A 16930-nucleotide genomic window follows, 5' to 3' on the forward strand; every position below is an offset into this window, starting at 1 on the left:
TTTAATGCGTTTTCCCTAGTTTAAATCTTTTAGGAAAAAATTATTAAATCTGGGTATCTGCCATTTTGAATCGCCATGTTGACCTAATTAACGCTTTTTGGGAAAGGCAAGAAAATTTTGTCAAACTTTAGATATGATAACATACTAAGCTAGATCATTTCATTATTGTTTGTTAATAATGAAAAGACTTTAAGAAAAAAATATAAAATTTGGTTGTCCGCCATTTTGAATCGCCATTTTGAGCTACTTAACGCCATTTTCATGATGGCCAGCATATTTATTTTGAAATCAGTAAACTTTAATTATGCTTAAAAACTATGCTGGACCAAATAATAACTATTTGCCGTTAGAAGGTTTTTTTCCGACCAAATCGGACTAGACTAATTCTAGTATAATTAATAATATACCACAAAATTGTTCATCGCTTTCATCCACGCAATCTGGCTTCATGTCACAGTGGTATACAACGGGAATACACTGACCGCTAGAACATTCCCACTGACTCTCATTGCAGGGCTGCCTGACTGCAATGCAGAATAATCTGCTAAAGGCACTCTCTTAATATTACATCGATTAGAATTTATCAGATCGATATCAATCGTATTTATTTAAATGATCTAACACTGAGCTACAATTGCAATCTTACAACAACTGGATTCATCTGAACCATCCACACAGTGAGCAACAAAGTCACAAAGTAGACTGAATGAGATACAGCCGCCATCACCACACCGGAACTGTGTCTCTGAACAACGGACACCTATTGGAAACATTAAAGTACTTACGTACTTCAGCAAAAGATTAAGACTAAATTGTTTAAAAAATGTATTTTTTAAAGAAAAAGGTACAGTTTCTTTCAATATTTGCTTTAAAAATTTAAAAATTGTTTGAATCTCAAGAAAAAATGTACATGTATAGTATGTATATACCATCCAGAACACAAGTGTGTATAAAGTACCAATTTATCCACTTTAATTCTGTATTTGAAACAGAATATTGGCGCCAACCCACAGCCGTCGCCAACAAAGAAATTAATATATTTCAATCGACATCACACGCTAAAGATTGATAAGAACTCCCATTCGTTGTGGACGACGGCTGCGGACATACTTTTTTTTTTTAACTTTCTACTTAAAAAATGGTTAGTTTTATGAAAAATACGGGAAAATGAACTTTTTATGACGTCACAAATACAAGAACATGTACATTTGTAACAGTTAAATCTGGTAAATATGTACCTTTGTAACAGATATATCAGGTAAATATTTATAGATTTTTTTTTATTTTAGATATTCTTTTTTTAATATATGCTAACGTTATATTTTGATTTTCTTTTGTAATATTTTTAAAAATCACTTTAAAACAGGGCAAAACTTGACTGAAACTGTATCTTTTTCTCAAGAATTGATTAACGGACATTGTATACAACATATTCATCAATAAATATGCATATATTTTTGTATGATTTGCAAAAAAAAAATAAATAATAATAACCATTTGATTTAATGGTACAAAATCTAAAAAGAATATTTGTTTTTCTCATAACACTTACTGCAATTAGATTCGTCCGATCCGTCACTACAATCCTTTATTCCGTCACAAACAAACAACGTATTGATGTGCTCGAGGTTATCACAAGTGAATATGACGTCACCAAACGACTGGGTAATGGTCGACCCATTGTTCCACCAGTTGAATCGACTTATGCTCTCTTATGAAACGAACACAAAAATTATTATTCAGTATCATGCCAAATTATTCAAGTTTTTTTTCTGACCAGGTTATTCTAATTGTTAAACGGTATTTCGTTAAGAATCACGGTATTAAAAGAAAATGATAACGGATAGTTTTTCTTTGCATCGAGCTGAAAAGATTCTGTGGTTAGGCATCGGTAATTGTTTATGTGGATTAATTTTGACTGATGTTGCGCCATTGTATTTATTCCAGAATTATATTTAGAATTATATTAAATATAATTCTGGAAAAAAAAATGCAAAACTTTTGTCTTCATGCTGATTTTAATTTCTTTTCTGTACCTCCAGGGTATTAAGCACGACTTTCGGACACAACGTCCCATCAACAATTTTCTTCTTGAGTTATTCTTATAGGCAACCATGTAAACTTTATAAGTATTCTATGCTATGCTAATGTTGATTGTCATAATGTGTCAGTAATTAAACAGAATTTTGGTTTATATCTGTAATTTTAAGTAAATGTTAGAGTTTCATGCTATTTTAGAGCATATTTTTCAAGGCTTTTTTATGTAGATTTACAAACATTCAGAGATTGATTCCTTTATGTATAACATTAATATGTGAACAGTTTATTTACTGTTGGTATAACATTTTCAGCTTTCAGAGAATGTCCCACAAAAGGAACGGTGTCTGTCTCCAGACGTTTTTGATAAATAAATTGATAAAGATACAGACTTTTTGGGATATTTTGTATTACTGACTAAACAATGCATCTTGTAAAAACTTCAATAAAAAACTTAATGACCTTTTTTTTTTTCTTTTTTTTTTTTTGTTCAAATCACCACAATCAACTAAGAATTTTATGAAAATAAAAGTTTATGGTTTCACCTTTTGTATAGCTGATGTCGATTTCACACATGTAGCTTCTTATTTTATTATAGGCGCATGCTGTGTCGTGCCAGTCATTCATGGAATAAATACTGAAGATGTTGATGCATGAACACTTCTCATTGTAAAATCCGTTAGGTTGTCGATCAATGAAGACGTCATCACGATACCTTAGCAACAATAAAAGCATCAGTTACTTTAAAAGTGGTTATTAAAGCTGACATGAATTCATAAATATGCATTATTTCCCTTTTATCTCCGACTACCGCCATATTAGTTGTCGATTTCTATTGTTCTGTTCATCGCTACACACCCACTATATAAGCTGAGAGCACTATTCATGCTTCATCGCATTCAGGTATTTCATGCACCCGAGCACGTTGCCTTGGACGAAAAGACGTGTAGAAACGCGTTTTGAAGAAAAATAAAATGACAACCACTGCACTGACAAGATATATCCAATACACGATGGAACAAGACAGACTGAAATCCAGGCGCAGATACTTATAAAATTCCTCGATAATTGTGGACCGTTTTCCTATGTATGTTATAACATCACACATGCGCAAACAACACACTGTGGCAGATCGAGCAATGTCAATGATCGCATGGATTTTAGAAACGGTGGAACGGATGGAAACGATGTTACATTGTCATTTTCTTGGATTTACTATCATTTATCTACTGTGTTCGATGTAGTGCCACCGGGATTTTCAAAAAGACGCAGACGTTATTCACTCTGTATGAACGACACACGTGTTCGATGTGAATGCGTAGTGAGGCAGCACTGTATGTGCAAAATAATTAAGATATCTGGAAAATCCTTTCACAGAATAAACATATTTTGTATTTCATTGTGTTCTTTATTCTTTACTACAAACATTTTACTACAATGTGTAGTTCATGCATTTAGAAGTCCGTGCAACCTGAATGCTTCGATCGGAAAGCAACCGACCGTAACTTTCTCAACCGATATATATACCCCAGTGGCATTAGAGGAGCGATCGAAACTAATATGGCGACCAAATGTTTTTATGAATTCATGTCAGCTTTAACGCTGGTTGTATAGTATGCGATTTCTATTGTCAAACAATACGCGATGGTGTTTAGTAGGCGAATGCGTGATTTACCAAGTTCTGATTTTTTTACTATACGCACGGAGGTATTTTACGCGGTGTTAAGCCTATCGCGTAATTAGTGTAATTTCCCCCAACGCCTAAATAACCACTAGCACTGGAGGTCCTCCACATCCTGTGACATATACACTGCAATTTTTATCACAGTGCGTCACATGGCAATCTAATTGCTTCGGAAACGGATTATATATTCAACTCACACAACTTGTAGTTGGACAATGTGTCTGCTATTGTCCCAATATTTTCGTTTTTTATATCATATATCTTATTGTATCCTATTTTTGTATGTAGTGCAGATCAGATATATATATATATATATATATATATATATATATATATATATATATATATATATATATATATATATATACACCGGTATATATATTCAATCACAAAAATCTTACTTATATTATGTTACATGTGATAATGACATAATATGTGAAGAGTCATTTCCAAATTTTACTTAATCAATATGTTAAATTCAGTTATTTATTTCCGTTCCAGTTCCATTTTTCTTCTTTGGGTGCCGGGATTTTATTGGGCAGAAAATTTATGACAGAACTTTGTTTATGCCGCCTTAATTTTTACCTGACAGTGTCTATATTAAGGGAGATCGCCCTGCAATTTTGTTTTCCTGTTTTTGTATCAAATATTGCATTGATATTTCCACATTTGTTCCGGTGTTTTAACCCAATTAGGGAAACCCCAAAGTACCTGTTCAAACATCTTTTTAATAAGTGAAAGTTTTGTCTTTGTCCGAAGTCTCCCTGTTTGTGATGTAATTTATATTATTTGTAGTAAGGTTTGATTTGTTATTAATAAACTAGACTTTGATCGGTGCGTGCACGGGTTTTATCGGACATTTACGAAATAGATACATCGACACACCGTTTTATTGACATTTACATAACAAAGCTATAAGCCTACAATAATGTTATTAATTTCACTGTACACTTTTCTTAGATTAAATAAACTCTCGGGAAACAGAAAGGCCCTCACCACAGTTAGAATGCCTCCATATACCCATAATGTAGCAGAAAATTGCAGAATAGCTCCGGAACGATTTTGGAAAAAATTAATGAAGTTGCCTTGAAAACAGTCAAACTCATCATAATAAACCTTTTTGAGACTTTAAATATCTTTCATTTAAAATTGTATTCCATTAAAGGGAAGAATTTAACTCTTTTTCACAAACATACACATATTTTCTTTCCTACAGAGACAATACAAGGAACGCATTCTATCGTAAAACTGAGTCTGTAGGACATTTTTCATTTTTACGATAAAACATATTCTATCTCCGCTCTCCTAAGAAAAATAATGTAATTTTTTTGGGGCATGTAGTCAAATTTTTTTGTCATCACGAAGACAAAAGGAAGTACACGTATATTTGTTATTTTATACTTTCTCTCATAATAAATCATTAATATAAATGAACAGATTAAAAAGTAAATTCCCGATGAAAATTTACCCGTATTTGTATTATCTTTTCTGAATTATGCAAGCAAATACGATATTGTGGAAACATAAACTAAAGATCTTGTTAGCGTGAATGTATTGCGCAGGCGCAAAATTGTAAAATCAAAAAATCCAGTTGATTTCCGGAATTTCCGGGATTTTTGAGAATTTTTCGTTGATTATTACTTAGCGAAGCTTAACTGAGGAAAAATATAAAAAAATAAATTTATTTAGTAATCTTCAAGTACCAATGACGTTTAGTATATATAAAACAAAAGACAGTATTCTTCCGATTTATCGATAGGAAATACCAAAAATTCGAGTCTATTATTTTAAAATAATTACAGTATAAATAGTATAGATTACTATTGAGTTGCTATTAAGAAGAAAAAATAACAAGCTTCAGTTCATAAATGGATTTAAAAATGAAAAATATTGATTAGACAATCTGATTTGAATAAAAAAATATTTTACAAACTCTTCATACAAGTATAATTTTCGCATATTATTTTTTAAATAGCTCAGACACCGAGTTCAAATTTGTCTTTAAGACATTAAGAAATGGAATTCTATACATTTAAAAAAATATCATTAGATTTAGCTGGTTTGAGAAACCTTTTGGTAAAATGCGAATCACCCTTGATCACAGAAAGCTTGCAACTATGGATATTCAGAACTGTTAAGCAGGGTTGGCAAAAAAAAGCGGGAAATACTCGTATATCCGAGGACGTTGGGTATTGCTGGTAATTCCCGGGAAATACTTAAGAAATAAAGTACGAGTTTTCGTGAATGTTGCAGAATAACCTCCGAGGTCGAGAAATGTTGTTTTGAAATATAAAAGCCGAGGCGTTAGCCGAGGCTTTTATATTTCAAACAACATTTCGAGACCGAGGAGGTTATCATGCAACATTCACGAAAACAAGAACTTTATTTCTTTTCTACTAACAGCCCAGTATTTCTACAGATCGTTTCTTCTATAGAGAGACGATCTAGGTCATTTTGACGGCTGTTCCGTGTAACCCCAACGGTTTTGTTGGTAATGTTTACATGTGTATCGATCAAAGGAATCACATGCAGACGACAGACTTTTTCTTAGGATTTTAATACTCTTCACTTATTTATAAAATATCTTTGAATCACATTCCTAATATTTTAAGGGCAATTTAATACGATTATTACTACTACACGTTATATATTTTATGTAAAAAACACGCAGTGAAAATGTGCTAGGGAGGTCCTAGGAACAGCCGCATTGATCTCTTAAAAATAAAGATTTGAGGCAATACACATTGTTTTGACTGGAACTAACACGTGAAAATGACATGATTTTAAAACTTTTTACGGTTTGAAGTTGTACTTCCATGATCAGTGCGAGACAAATAGGTATTTCTGATCTGATAATTTACTGATGACGTTCGTGGTATATTGGAGAATAATGTCCGCGGCATCTCTTTGATCTCGGCAATAACTGTAGTAGAATGGGAGATAAAGTATAACTACATAATATGGTACTTCATACTTAGTCTTAATCAAATCTGTTGGGATGTAGACAATAGTACACCTTGTCAGCTTTGACAGGCCAGTAATACATTGGTTATATTCTTATGAATATTCCAAACTTGGTTCATTCACACACCATTGTTATTTGTTTTTAAGACTTAAGTCAGGTATACAATGTAGGTGCATCTATACAGTTATCATGAATATGATATCAAATGTTCTTTTCTTCTGGTTATTTGGTGTGTGTGAAAATTTGCCAAGAAAATTATGAAAAATAAAGTGTGACTTGTGTCACTACCCCAGTATGTAACACACTTGAGAAGACAATCACCCCACTTAAAGTATATATCTCCCCCAAAACATGAGCACAAAACTGTCAAGAGTCAATTATTTATTAAAACAACATGTGTGATTATTTAATTGTTACTTGTAACACCTACAGTAATTATAACAGTTTATTTTGTGCTTTGAGTTATAAATCTGTAAAACACTAAACTTGGGGTTCAAAAAGCTAGACTAAAATTTGTACTCTAGCAGGTATTGGGGAATAGGTGATTTAAGATTCATAAACCGACAGTGAAATATGGCAAAGTATGCTTAATTGTGTTGTGTTTGATGCTTAATGTTAATATCTTCTATCCTAAACAGATGTTTTACATTGAGCAAATTAAAGAAATAAAGATTATAAATTTGTATTACCCACTTTAGTGAAAATCAGTAGTATTTACCAGGGCGGGAAATACCGGTATTTACCACCTGTAATTCCCAGCACTGGTATTTCCTGGTCAACCCTGCTGTTAAGGTCGACCTTGTGTCGCGCCGATCAGAAAGAATGGGAAATGTTAATCATTACATCTCGAAAAACAGATAATCAAAATAACATTATCAAAAACAAAGTAATTCCCAATTGATATGGCTAAGAACATATTAAACTACATTAAAAATCACCTCTGCGTGCCTTTTTCTTTTTAGCAAAATAGGTCTAACAACGTTAAATAAGGACAATTGACTATTGTCCATGTGATGGCATACTGTAATTTTGACGCATTTTATGTAACTGCTAAGTCAGGGGACCACACAAAGTGTCACTCAAAGTAGCATTTACTATCCTGTTTTATTTAATATCAACTTTATATTATGAAAAAATGATTTGTAATAATAACTGCATCGATTAAGGAACGTTTCAATCCGTTGATATTTTCATAATCAGCGCTCCTTAACAGTGCTGCGTATTCCAATTTTGGTTTAAACTTACCAGGCCGTGAATGTGAGTGGGTTTCCATCAGACCATACAAACTCTAGTTCATTTTTATCTTCTGAATATACCTTACGAAGACCTGCAGAAAAGAGTGAAGTCGTATTTCTCTTACCCCAACTTTTCCTGTCCATTTTTTACAATCAAATCTAAAACCTAAAGAATAACCAATTTTCGAACAAACCTATGAGCATTTTGTTGTCCATTATGTTGTTTATATTTTTTATCACAAGTAAGTGAACGAATTCTAGTTCCTGTTTTGAGTTTATGCTGACGAGGCTGCCATTTTGTTCGGTACATTTCAGATTCGCTTCCGGCCAAGTGATTCCGACGTCATAAGAATAAATGTTATAACAGCTATTGCTATACCAGCTGTAGTGCCAACCAACAGGACAATCTAAAAATGATTGTGAATTAATAAACAAATTTACACCATAATTTCTTATCTAAAATCAAAAGCCTAGAAAACTTATAACTATTTATTCTTAAAATTTGTTTAATAATATAAGCATAAAAGTTAAACCTTCGTGAGTCAATGAAGACAATGTTTGGGTGACGAATGAATACTCCGCTAGAAACCCCCGGCCCTGCTTCTGGTCAGTGGCTGCTCGGAACTCCACCTTCATATGATGCCAGTTGGACGAGATGACACTGTAAGGTCTGTTTTCCTTGCAGTACCTCCCAAGAAGTATTTCCTTGTCGTTCAAATCTATGTCGTAGACAGCAATATATGAACTTGCGCACGACGGTCCACCATTGATGACGTCAATGCTCAGTATGTTTAATTGCACGTATTGTCCCAACTTGCCGTCAATTTGCCAATTACAACTTTCTCCCGGCTGATACAGTGAGGGATAACGATCCGTCGCAATGAATGCTGAGGGTACCTGACATCTCAATGTACACCCGTCTTTTGAATTTGACATCCCACATCCTGGTTTATCTTAAACACAATTTTAAAATTGATCATCAGCTCTTGTCGTGAGATACTTTAGAGTTGAGCATGGTTTTTAGCTCTATGATATTAACCAACAATGTGCCTTTTTATATGTTACAAATGCAAATAAAGTCTAAAAGATGCAATTTTTAACATAAAAACGGACGTCCTCATGTTTAATGTTTAAATGGGTATATCCCTCTTACTATTTTTAGAACCGGTAGGACAGCAAAGTAGTTCCTTTAAGCAAATAGTCCTTATACTTGCAGAGTGTATATACATTTATTGAGGCATTTTAAATCAAAATGCTTGACACATGTCAGGAAAAAGGATTAGAAATTTTAAAAGCAAGTGTCAAAATTAAATAATCATTTAAAAAAAAAGAATTGAAATTGTTTGATGTACACCCTTTCCAAAACTGTGAAATTAACTACTTTAATATACTTTCATTTTTTTTTTTAGTTTTTTTCAATACAGACGCATTTTGCCGGAAAACGAATCTGACTTCACCCCACGAAATTTTAGCAGGAAAGAGACAATTTGATGAGCTTTCATTCAAGAGATCCCTCGTTGCTGAACAAAGGGCCGGAGCTGTGCACATTTATGTTAACATTACCGCCTATGGAAAACCCAAGTGTATGACATACGGTTTAGAATTCCTAGAATCTTTTATGACCGATATCACGTGAGACGATTTACCCGTTCTAGAAGCTTTTACTTCAAATAAGTTTTCTCCATCCCATTTTTCATATTGAAAGCAAGTTTGCAGTGTAATTGACAGGGTTGGTCCTGTTGAGATGATGATAGAATCCCTGATATCACTCTGTGTCTCTGCTGTAATGCCGATGGCGTTAGAATTGTCTTTAAAGGTAATGCTGTCTTTACATTTCCCGGAAAACTAAAATACGAAATATTCATGATATAGGATAAATAAATAGTCATTTATCAAAACGTCAGTTACTAAACTTTACCTTTTCAGTCTCAATATCTTATTGTAATTTCTTCTTTCTCGAAGATAAAATATTTAATTTTTTTTTGGAAATTATTCATCGAGCATTTATCTTAAATTCGTTAATTTAATTCAGTCACTGTCATTTTTAAATGAAAGCATTTTAAAGAAAACAATACTATTCAATCAAACAATCAATATTTACTCGTCATTATTTGTGTTTTTTAACATAGAAATTATTTAATTTAATCTTGTCAACGTAAAATCTTTCAGATTCGCGTGTTTGTTTTTCGGTCAATTCTTCGCCAGAGTACAGTTTGATATACGATCGAGTAAAAACAGTTGTCTCATTTAATTTTAAGACTGAGGAATTCTACTGTAAACTGCAATTTATTCATTTATCTGACTTTGTGATAGTTTACGTGTACCTCAGATGTTATATATATTTTACATCAAAAGACTAAATTGCAAACCATTGGCATCTAAGGAATTGTCTTTTGATTTCGCGATAGAAGTAAAAACACGTATGTCGCAATAATAAAAATAAACTAAACCCGGCCCCAGGATCATGAAGCAATCTTCATATTAAGTCAAAATCTGTGTACTGTCTTAATGTCTCTTCATTGAAAACAATGACAAAATTATAATGCTATTTAAAGTGCCTTTATGATCTTGAGGCCTTTGGTCAACGAAAAATGAAGGTTTTTAACAGCCCTTTAAACCCTTAATATTAATTTTTTAAATTTTAAATCTACTTACTGTGTAAAAAGATATGCTGTGTTGTTTTAATGAATGTTAAAAGTAATTGATATATCTGAAATTTCAAACGTAACATTTATACAACAGCCATTGTGGAATAATACTCTGTTCAAACATACGGGGTAATCAATTTTTTACTGAATAATGAGATAAATTCAGTATGTCAATGATTTATTTTACAAAAAGGGTGAATTCTGTAAAAGATTTATTTTACAAAAATGTTGAATATAAAACACTTCATGGACTTTTAAATGATCTACAGAAGACAAAAAATTGGTTGTGTGAATACAATTTTTGTATATCATGAAAAAGGTGGGCGTTTTGATATGAAATGTTGTCTTTATACAAAAAATACAGCAAACAAAAATGTTTAAAATCTTTATCAAGGAACATTTGTTATATTCGTTAAGAGATATAAATTTTACTATGTAAATTTGCTTCTTCAAAAATTCAACCCATCTTAAGTTTGCTACCAATCTGCTTTAAACAAAATATTTAATAATGGTAAAGAAAAAAAGTTTCGATGAATTTAATTATAAGCTGTTAAATAATACTTTAAATTGCATTCCCTTCAACACAAATGTGAATCAAGGTCTGATGCAAAATGTGAACTCTGTTTGTGTAAAAGGGAAGACAGTAAATACCTCATATTTGATTGCCTCTCTGTACATGTACATGGATTGTCGCAAAAATTCAATAGTATTTTTGAATATCGATTTATGTTGAAAACACATCATAATGGGCTTCTCTTTAGAAAAAAAAAATTAAAACTGTATTTCAAAATAATTGATATTATGTATTATTGGTGATTGTAATAATAAATCAAAGTACTGAAGAACTGATGGGAGTTGATTTTGTTGATGTTTATTTATTTTAAAATCAATGATATGTTATTTTGCATGACAAGTACGTGTGGTTTCTAATTTGAATTACGCACATTTTTATAATATGAATTTTTGGACTTTTTCGACAAAAAAGGTCTTTTTTAATCAAAAGTCGAAAAGCCCTTATAATAAAACAGAACAAAAACAAAAGGTCTTTAAAGACAAAGAGTCGAAAACCCCTTGTAATTGTCCACTCGAAATTTTACTGTTTTTAATCAAATAATCGATGCCAAGATCTTTAAAACATTCTCATCAGTACAGTTCAGTGAAACAACGTTGAGGTTTTTTTTTGTGAGCGCAAAGATTTTAATTGGCATCAGTTTTGTTTAAAAACAGAATTTCTATTTTTTTTTTAAGAATTAAGACTCACAGTTCCTTTTTAAAAATACTATTCAGACATTAAAAACAATACGTTCTGTTCTTAATAAAATAAATATAATCTTTGTTTAAACTATTATTACCTCTTTTAATTCTGATTTCGTTGTTGATTTCGCCAGTTTTAGGTACACTATTTCCAGTTTAATAAACTTAGAAGTTCCAGTGTCAATTGTCCATGTACAGTTTATGCCCTGTCCGTAACTGAATGGAAATCCGGGGGACCTAATGACCGCCTCGCCCTCCTTTGTAAGGTTTAAAAAGAAGTTACAGTGGTCAAGTTCCATCACACCTAAAAAAGAGCAAGTTTATTTTGTTCAGAAACCCCTCATTTACGGAAAAGAATTAGTGACATATATCAACATCACATTTTTTATACAGATTAATCTGCAAAATGTGCACTTTAATGTGTTAATTTTAATCTTCAATCTGTAAATTTATATCTAATATGTAAATTAACACTGTAAAGTGTAAATGCCACACTTTAAACTGTAAAATTTTCAATTTCATATGTAAAATCACACTTCAATCTGTAAATTTTACACTGTAAAGTGTAATATTTACACGTTATTCAGTTAAATTTACACACAAACACACACACACACACACACACACACACACACACACACACACACAGATATATATATATATATATATATATATATATATATATATATATATATATATATATATATATATATGTTTGGCAAAAATAGCGGGAAGAAATTGGACAGCACATTATTGTCGCCTATGAAAGCAATTACACAATGTTAGGGTTTATAAAATCTGCATTTTGGTTCGCCAGGAGAATGAACTTGCTCCAAAAACACCTTACATTGAGGGTTGTTTCTACAGTTGTTCCTAATGTCATCAGTGTCCCAGCAGTTGATGCACAAAAATTTCGTATCGTGTTTTGGCTGCCTATAGCAAAACATGAGGCATTCTAGTCCTGCGCAGTAATGTACTGTAGCAAGAGATGTCCCTGAAAGAAGGGTCGCTACGTAAACGAAGCGGTTGGCATCCAAGACACTCTTCATTCTTTTTGTGACTGGGTGTTTGATTTTCTCATACAAGATTTCGCTTTTCAAATCTAATTTAAGATTTTATAGAAGTTCAAGCTGCTGAAATGATAGCTACAAATTTTAATAATGTATGAAACTTGCTTTTTAATGGTAAGAAGGTTGTCAAAATGGATGCGTAGATTTCGTTTTGATGTTACGCTTACAATGACGCTTTCTCCGCCTTTTCAATGTAGGACTGGCACATTTCTGGATTGAAATTTGTTGTAAAAACTATCGATTTGGCGTTGTCGTCATGTTGACATCCGGTTACTTATATCCTGCAATTATAATTATTTTTCGAGTCGTAGAAAGTAGTTGTTTCAGTTTTTGTGGGTGAATCTTTGTGGAACGTCAAACAGAAGATGGCTGTAGTCTGACATATCCGTTCCAATGGCAACACGTTGGTGCCTGTTGATAAGGTATGATTTTATCCAAGCCAAAGAACTTTCCATGGATACCAAAAGTTGTCTCTAGCTTTTGATATAGATTTGCATGATCTATAACATTAAAAACTGCTGAACGTTCAATGAGTACCATCACAAAGAACGATTGATTATCAAAATCCTTTAATGTCATGATTAACCTTGAGAAGCTCTGTTTTCTTAGAGTTGCAAGCCAATTGCAAAGAATCCCTTAACAGATTTTTGTCCAGATATTTGTCGAGGCGCTTTGCAAAATTTTTAACCTATATATATATATATATATATATATATATATATATATATATATATATATATATATATATAAAAGACGATTTGTCGATTGATGTCATGTGTGATCATATAATGGATTCTGTAGTAATTCATATTTTAATTTGCAAATGGAGTTGGGTTTGCCGAACAGGCATTGAACACAATACCAACATAAACATGCATATTTCTTTTTCATTATCAACAATTTTGATCTAAACATAATGCAGAATTATAATTTTTAGCACTTTAAAACAATCGTAGCATTATAACACATGTATTTAGTATAAAATAATTAGTATATATTTATCATTTTTATGACGTCCTTTATCAATATACTTTCATCGCGTCTATAAAAACATGATTTCCTGGAAAGCTTATTGTTTGATATAACCCAGATTATAATTTTTTCTAACCTGAAAATGAAATCGAACAATCAGCAGAAACTATTTTTATTAGATAAAAATTTTCAATACAAAAATTGCATTATTTCTTTTATTTTCATATGAATTTATGATTGGAAATTATAAGAATTTTACTCTTTAAAGTGTACAAATTATATATTAAAGTGTATTTTTGACAGATTGAAGTGTATATTTTACAGACCTAAGTGTAAATTTTACACTTTAAAGGGTGAATTTTACAGATTAAAGTGTGTATTTTACAGAATAAAAGTGTGGATTTTTTACTTTAAAGTGTCAATTTTACAGATTAAAATGCAAAGTTTTTAGATTAAATTGTAGAAAAAAAAATGTAAAGTGTATATTTGGCACAAATTCATGTACAATTTGGATACATACATGATAAAAAAAATATTTACATTTAAAAAGGGTAATATACAAACATGATTCGATAAAGAAGCAAAGCATAGATCCAAATATTAAAGTTAAAGCATATGACAGACGCAAAAGTTCATGTATCTTACCACTAAAACACAAACGATGGGAGGCGAACATATGAATGAACCCAGACAGTACCCACGCTGCCTGCCTCGTAGGGTGGTACCGGTCACCCTTATACAGGGAACAGATATGAGTATGATAGTCGGAGTTCTCGTCATTGATGAAGAAGAGGGACTTGTAACCGGTCAGGCATAACCGTCTACAGTCTTGGATCATCGTGATGTTTGATGTAGCAAACGTTAGACCATTCAGCCGAAAGCCAAACCAATTCATTTCCTCGAACCCAAAATCCACGCTTGTATTTTTACATATTAAGTCTCTGTGTACTACATAAAATTATGTTAATTAAGAGAAAAAGAGTTTTTGTCTCATGTTGAAACAGTTGTCAAAGCTTACGAATTAGTTTACTACATTTTTTCTCTTCTTAATTAATTTTCATTGATACCACTAACAAACTTTTATTTTCCGTTCAATCTTTGTGATAATTTTTCTATCAAATAATATAGTTCTTTGAACTATCTACAGAGCATAGCGAAAAATGCAATGAGTAATCAAGATCAGTAAAACGATTTGATTCACAATTGCAAGAAAGTTGGATAACAATTTTGAAAAAAAATGTTTACGATATTATATTTTGTTTTTAAACCTATTACTAATTGATACATACGTTGTTTTTGGCAGCCAATGATTTCCGCCTTAAGGCAAGTTTGTTGCCCGCTCGTTGTACCAGGAATTATTGTGATGTAACGGGCCAGGATTTCACGATAAAATAGAAACGTTTGTGGTGTAACAACTGCAACTCTGGCATCGATGAAAAATGTCTAAAATTAGAAAAATGTATATATTTTCTAATGACAACTATTCATTCTTTTCTTTTAAAATGTCGATTGCTTCTTTTTTTATTTTTTACCTCCTTTCATTTGGTTCTTCAAAGAACAACCATTAAACAATGCTTATTTTGTTCTGTTACCATATATCCCAAAATAAAGGATAAACTTCCATTATCCATTTTTAGATTTTACAGATCCTTCCTTTGGAAATTTTATAATTTTAGGAAATTAAGAGAAAAGTAAGCAACAGGAATTTATTTATTTAATATGATAGGAATATATTTAAAAGAAAACGAACGAGAAAAATGTCATGCAACCAAAATGCTAATTCAATATAATTGATCTCTCGAAATTAAGAGAGCAGATAAAAGTTTTAGCATTGCCCATGCATGGTCTTTGATAAGGTAGCAAAGTAATTTCTATTTTGACATTTCGTAATTAAATTTTTAGTTCGATTGAACACCTTCTTGGTAAATATTTTGATTAAACGTGTTTCACTATATAATACGTTTTATTTCTCTCTTTAAAAAAAGATCGGTGGAAACAGGAAAAACATCAAAATAGTTCGAGTTTACTTATCCACAAGTGATATTTTGTTTGAATATGCGATTGCACCCTCTGACTCAACGGTGACAGCGGCATATTACTCTTATATAGACCAAGGACTACGACGTTATAGAAATGTCGTTTTAACTTAACGCCAGACTGGGCTGTGGGGCCTGTATAGGCAATATACAGTGATAACTCCATTACAAAATCAAAGTACCGAAGAAATGACGGGAGTTGATTTTGTCGATGTTTGTTCTTTTAAAAATCAATTATAAGTTATTTTGCATGATAAGTACATGTAGTTTCTAATTTGTATTTGAATTACGCCCATTTTTATAAAATAATTTTGGGACTTTTTCGACAAGAATGTCAAAAAACCTACATATAATTCATGTTAAAAATTATTTGAAGATAAAATTAATTCAATCAAACTATGTATCAGTAATGAAATATTTCACGAAAATTGTATGGATCCAAGCAATATTGAACTCTCATCTCGTTCAACCAAACGCTCGGCTGACATCGTAGACCTCCGACAAGCATTTACGGAGACAGCCGAGCGTCGAGTTCAACGAGACTATATTGAACTCTGATTGATTATTGAACAATGGAATAAACTACTTATTCATATTGAGCAGTTAAAATCAATTGACGATTTTAGAAGCAGATTTGGAAATACTTTTTAAGATACTTCTATGCTTTATTTGAATTCTAAATCTTCATGTACTTTCGTTTACGCTTCCATATTTATCTGGAAATAGTATTTCTTTCTTGTTTCTTGTTGTACCGTTCCATTTAATACACTTGTAAAAAAGGCGCTTATAATTAAATCAATCAGTTTCAGTTTCGTATGTCAATGCATTTATCCATATGCAAAAGATTTTATTGAGAGGTTTTCTTCTTTAACTATAAACCGTGTTCACAGGTAATGTTAAAATATTTCTGAATGAAACGGAATCAATTTTAATTGAAAATGACATACCTGTTATAATAATGCAAATAAATTCAAAATCAGGGGAAAATACGAAAATTTTGTCATGGACATTTCATTATTCTTTATTCAA

The 16930-nt window shown here is 31.7% G+C and overlaps 1 protein-coding gene across 1 annotated transcript in view; it reads right to left on the minus strand.

Moving 5' to 3' along the window:
- The window catches only part of LOC128160593 (uncharacterized), a 72472-nt gene that overhangs the window by 13631 nt on the left and 41911 nt on the right, over window positions 1-16930 (minus strand). Inside the window, exons 12-22 of the mRNA XM_052823924.1 lie at window positions 15155-15308; window positions 14511-14813; window positions 11913-12127; window positions 9568-9766; window positions 8455-8874; window positions 8116-8328; window positions 7932-8013; window positions 2583-2752; window positions 1553-1711; window positions 647-760; window positions 408-524 (exon numbers count right to left, since the gene is read on the minus strand). Coding sequence (XP_052679884.1) covers window positions 408-524; window positions 647-760; window positions 1553-1711; window positions 2583-2752; window positions 7932-8013; window positions 8116-8328; window positions 8455-8874; window positions 9568-9766; window positions 11913-12127; window positions 14511-14813; window positions 15155-15308 — 2146 coding nt within the window. The remainder of the gene's footprint in view (window positions 1-407; window positions 525-646; window positions 761-1552; window positions 1712-2582; window positions 2753-7931; window positions 8014-8115; window positions 8329-8454; window positions 8875-9567; window positions 9767-11912; window positions 12128-14510; window positions 14814-15154; window positions 15309-16930) is intronic.

Source organism: Crassostrea angulata, chromosome 8, assembly GCF_025612915.1.
Source record: "Crassostrea angulata isolate pt1a10 chromosome 8, ASM2561291v2, whole genome shotgun sequence".
NCBI classification, from domain to species: Eukaryota; Metazoa; Mollusca; class Bivalvia; order Ostreida; family Ostreidae; genus Magallana; species Magallana angulata.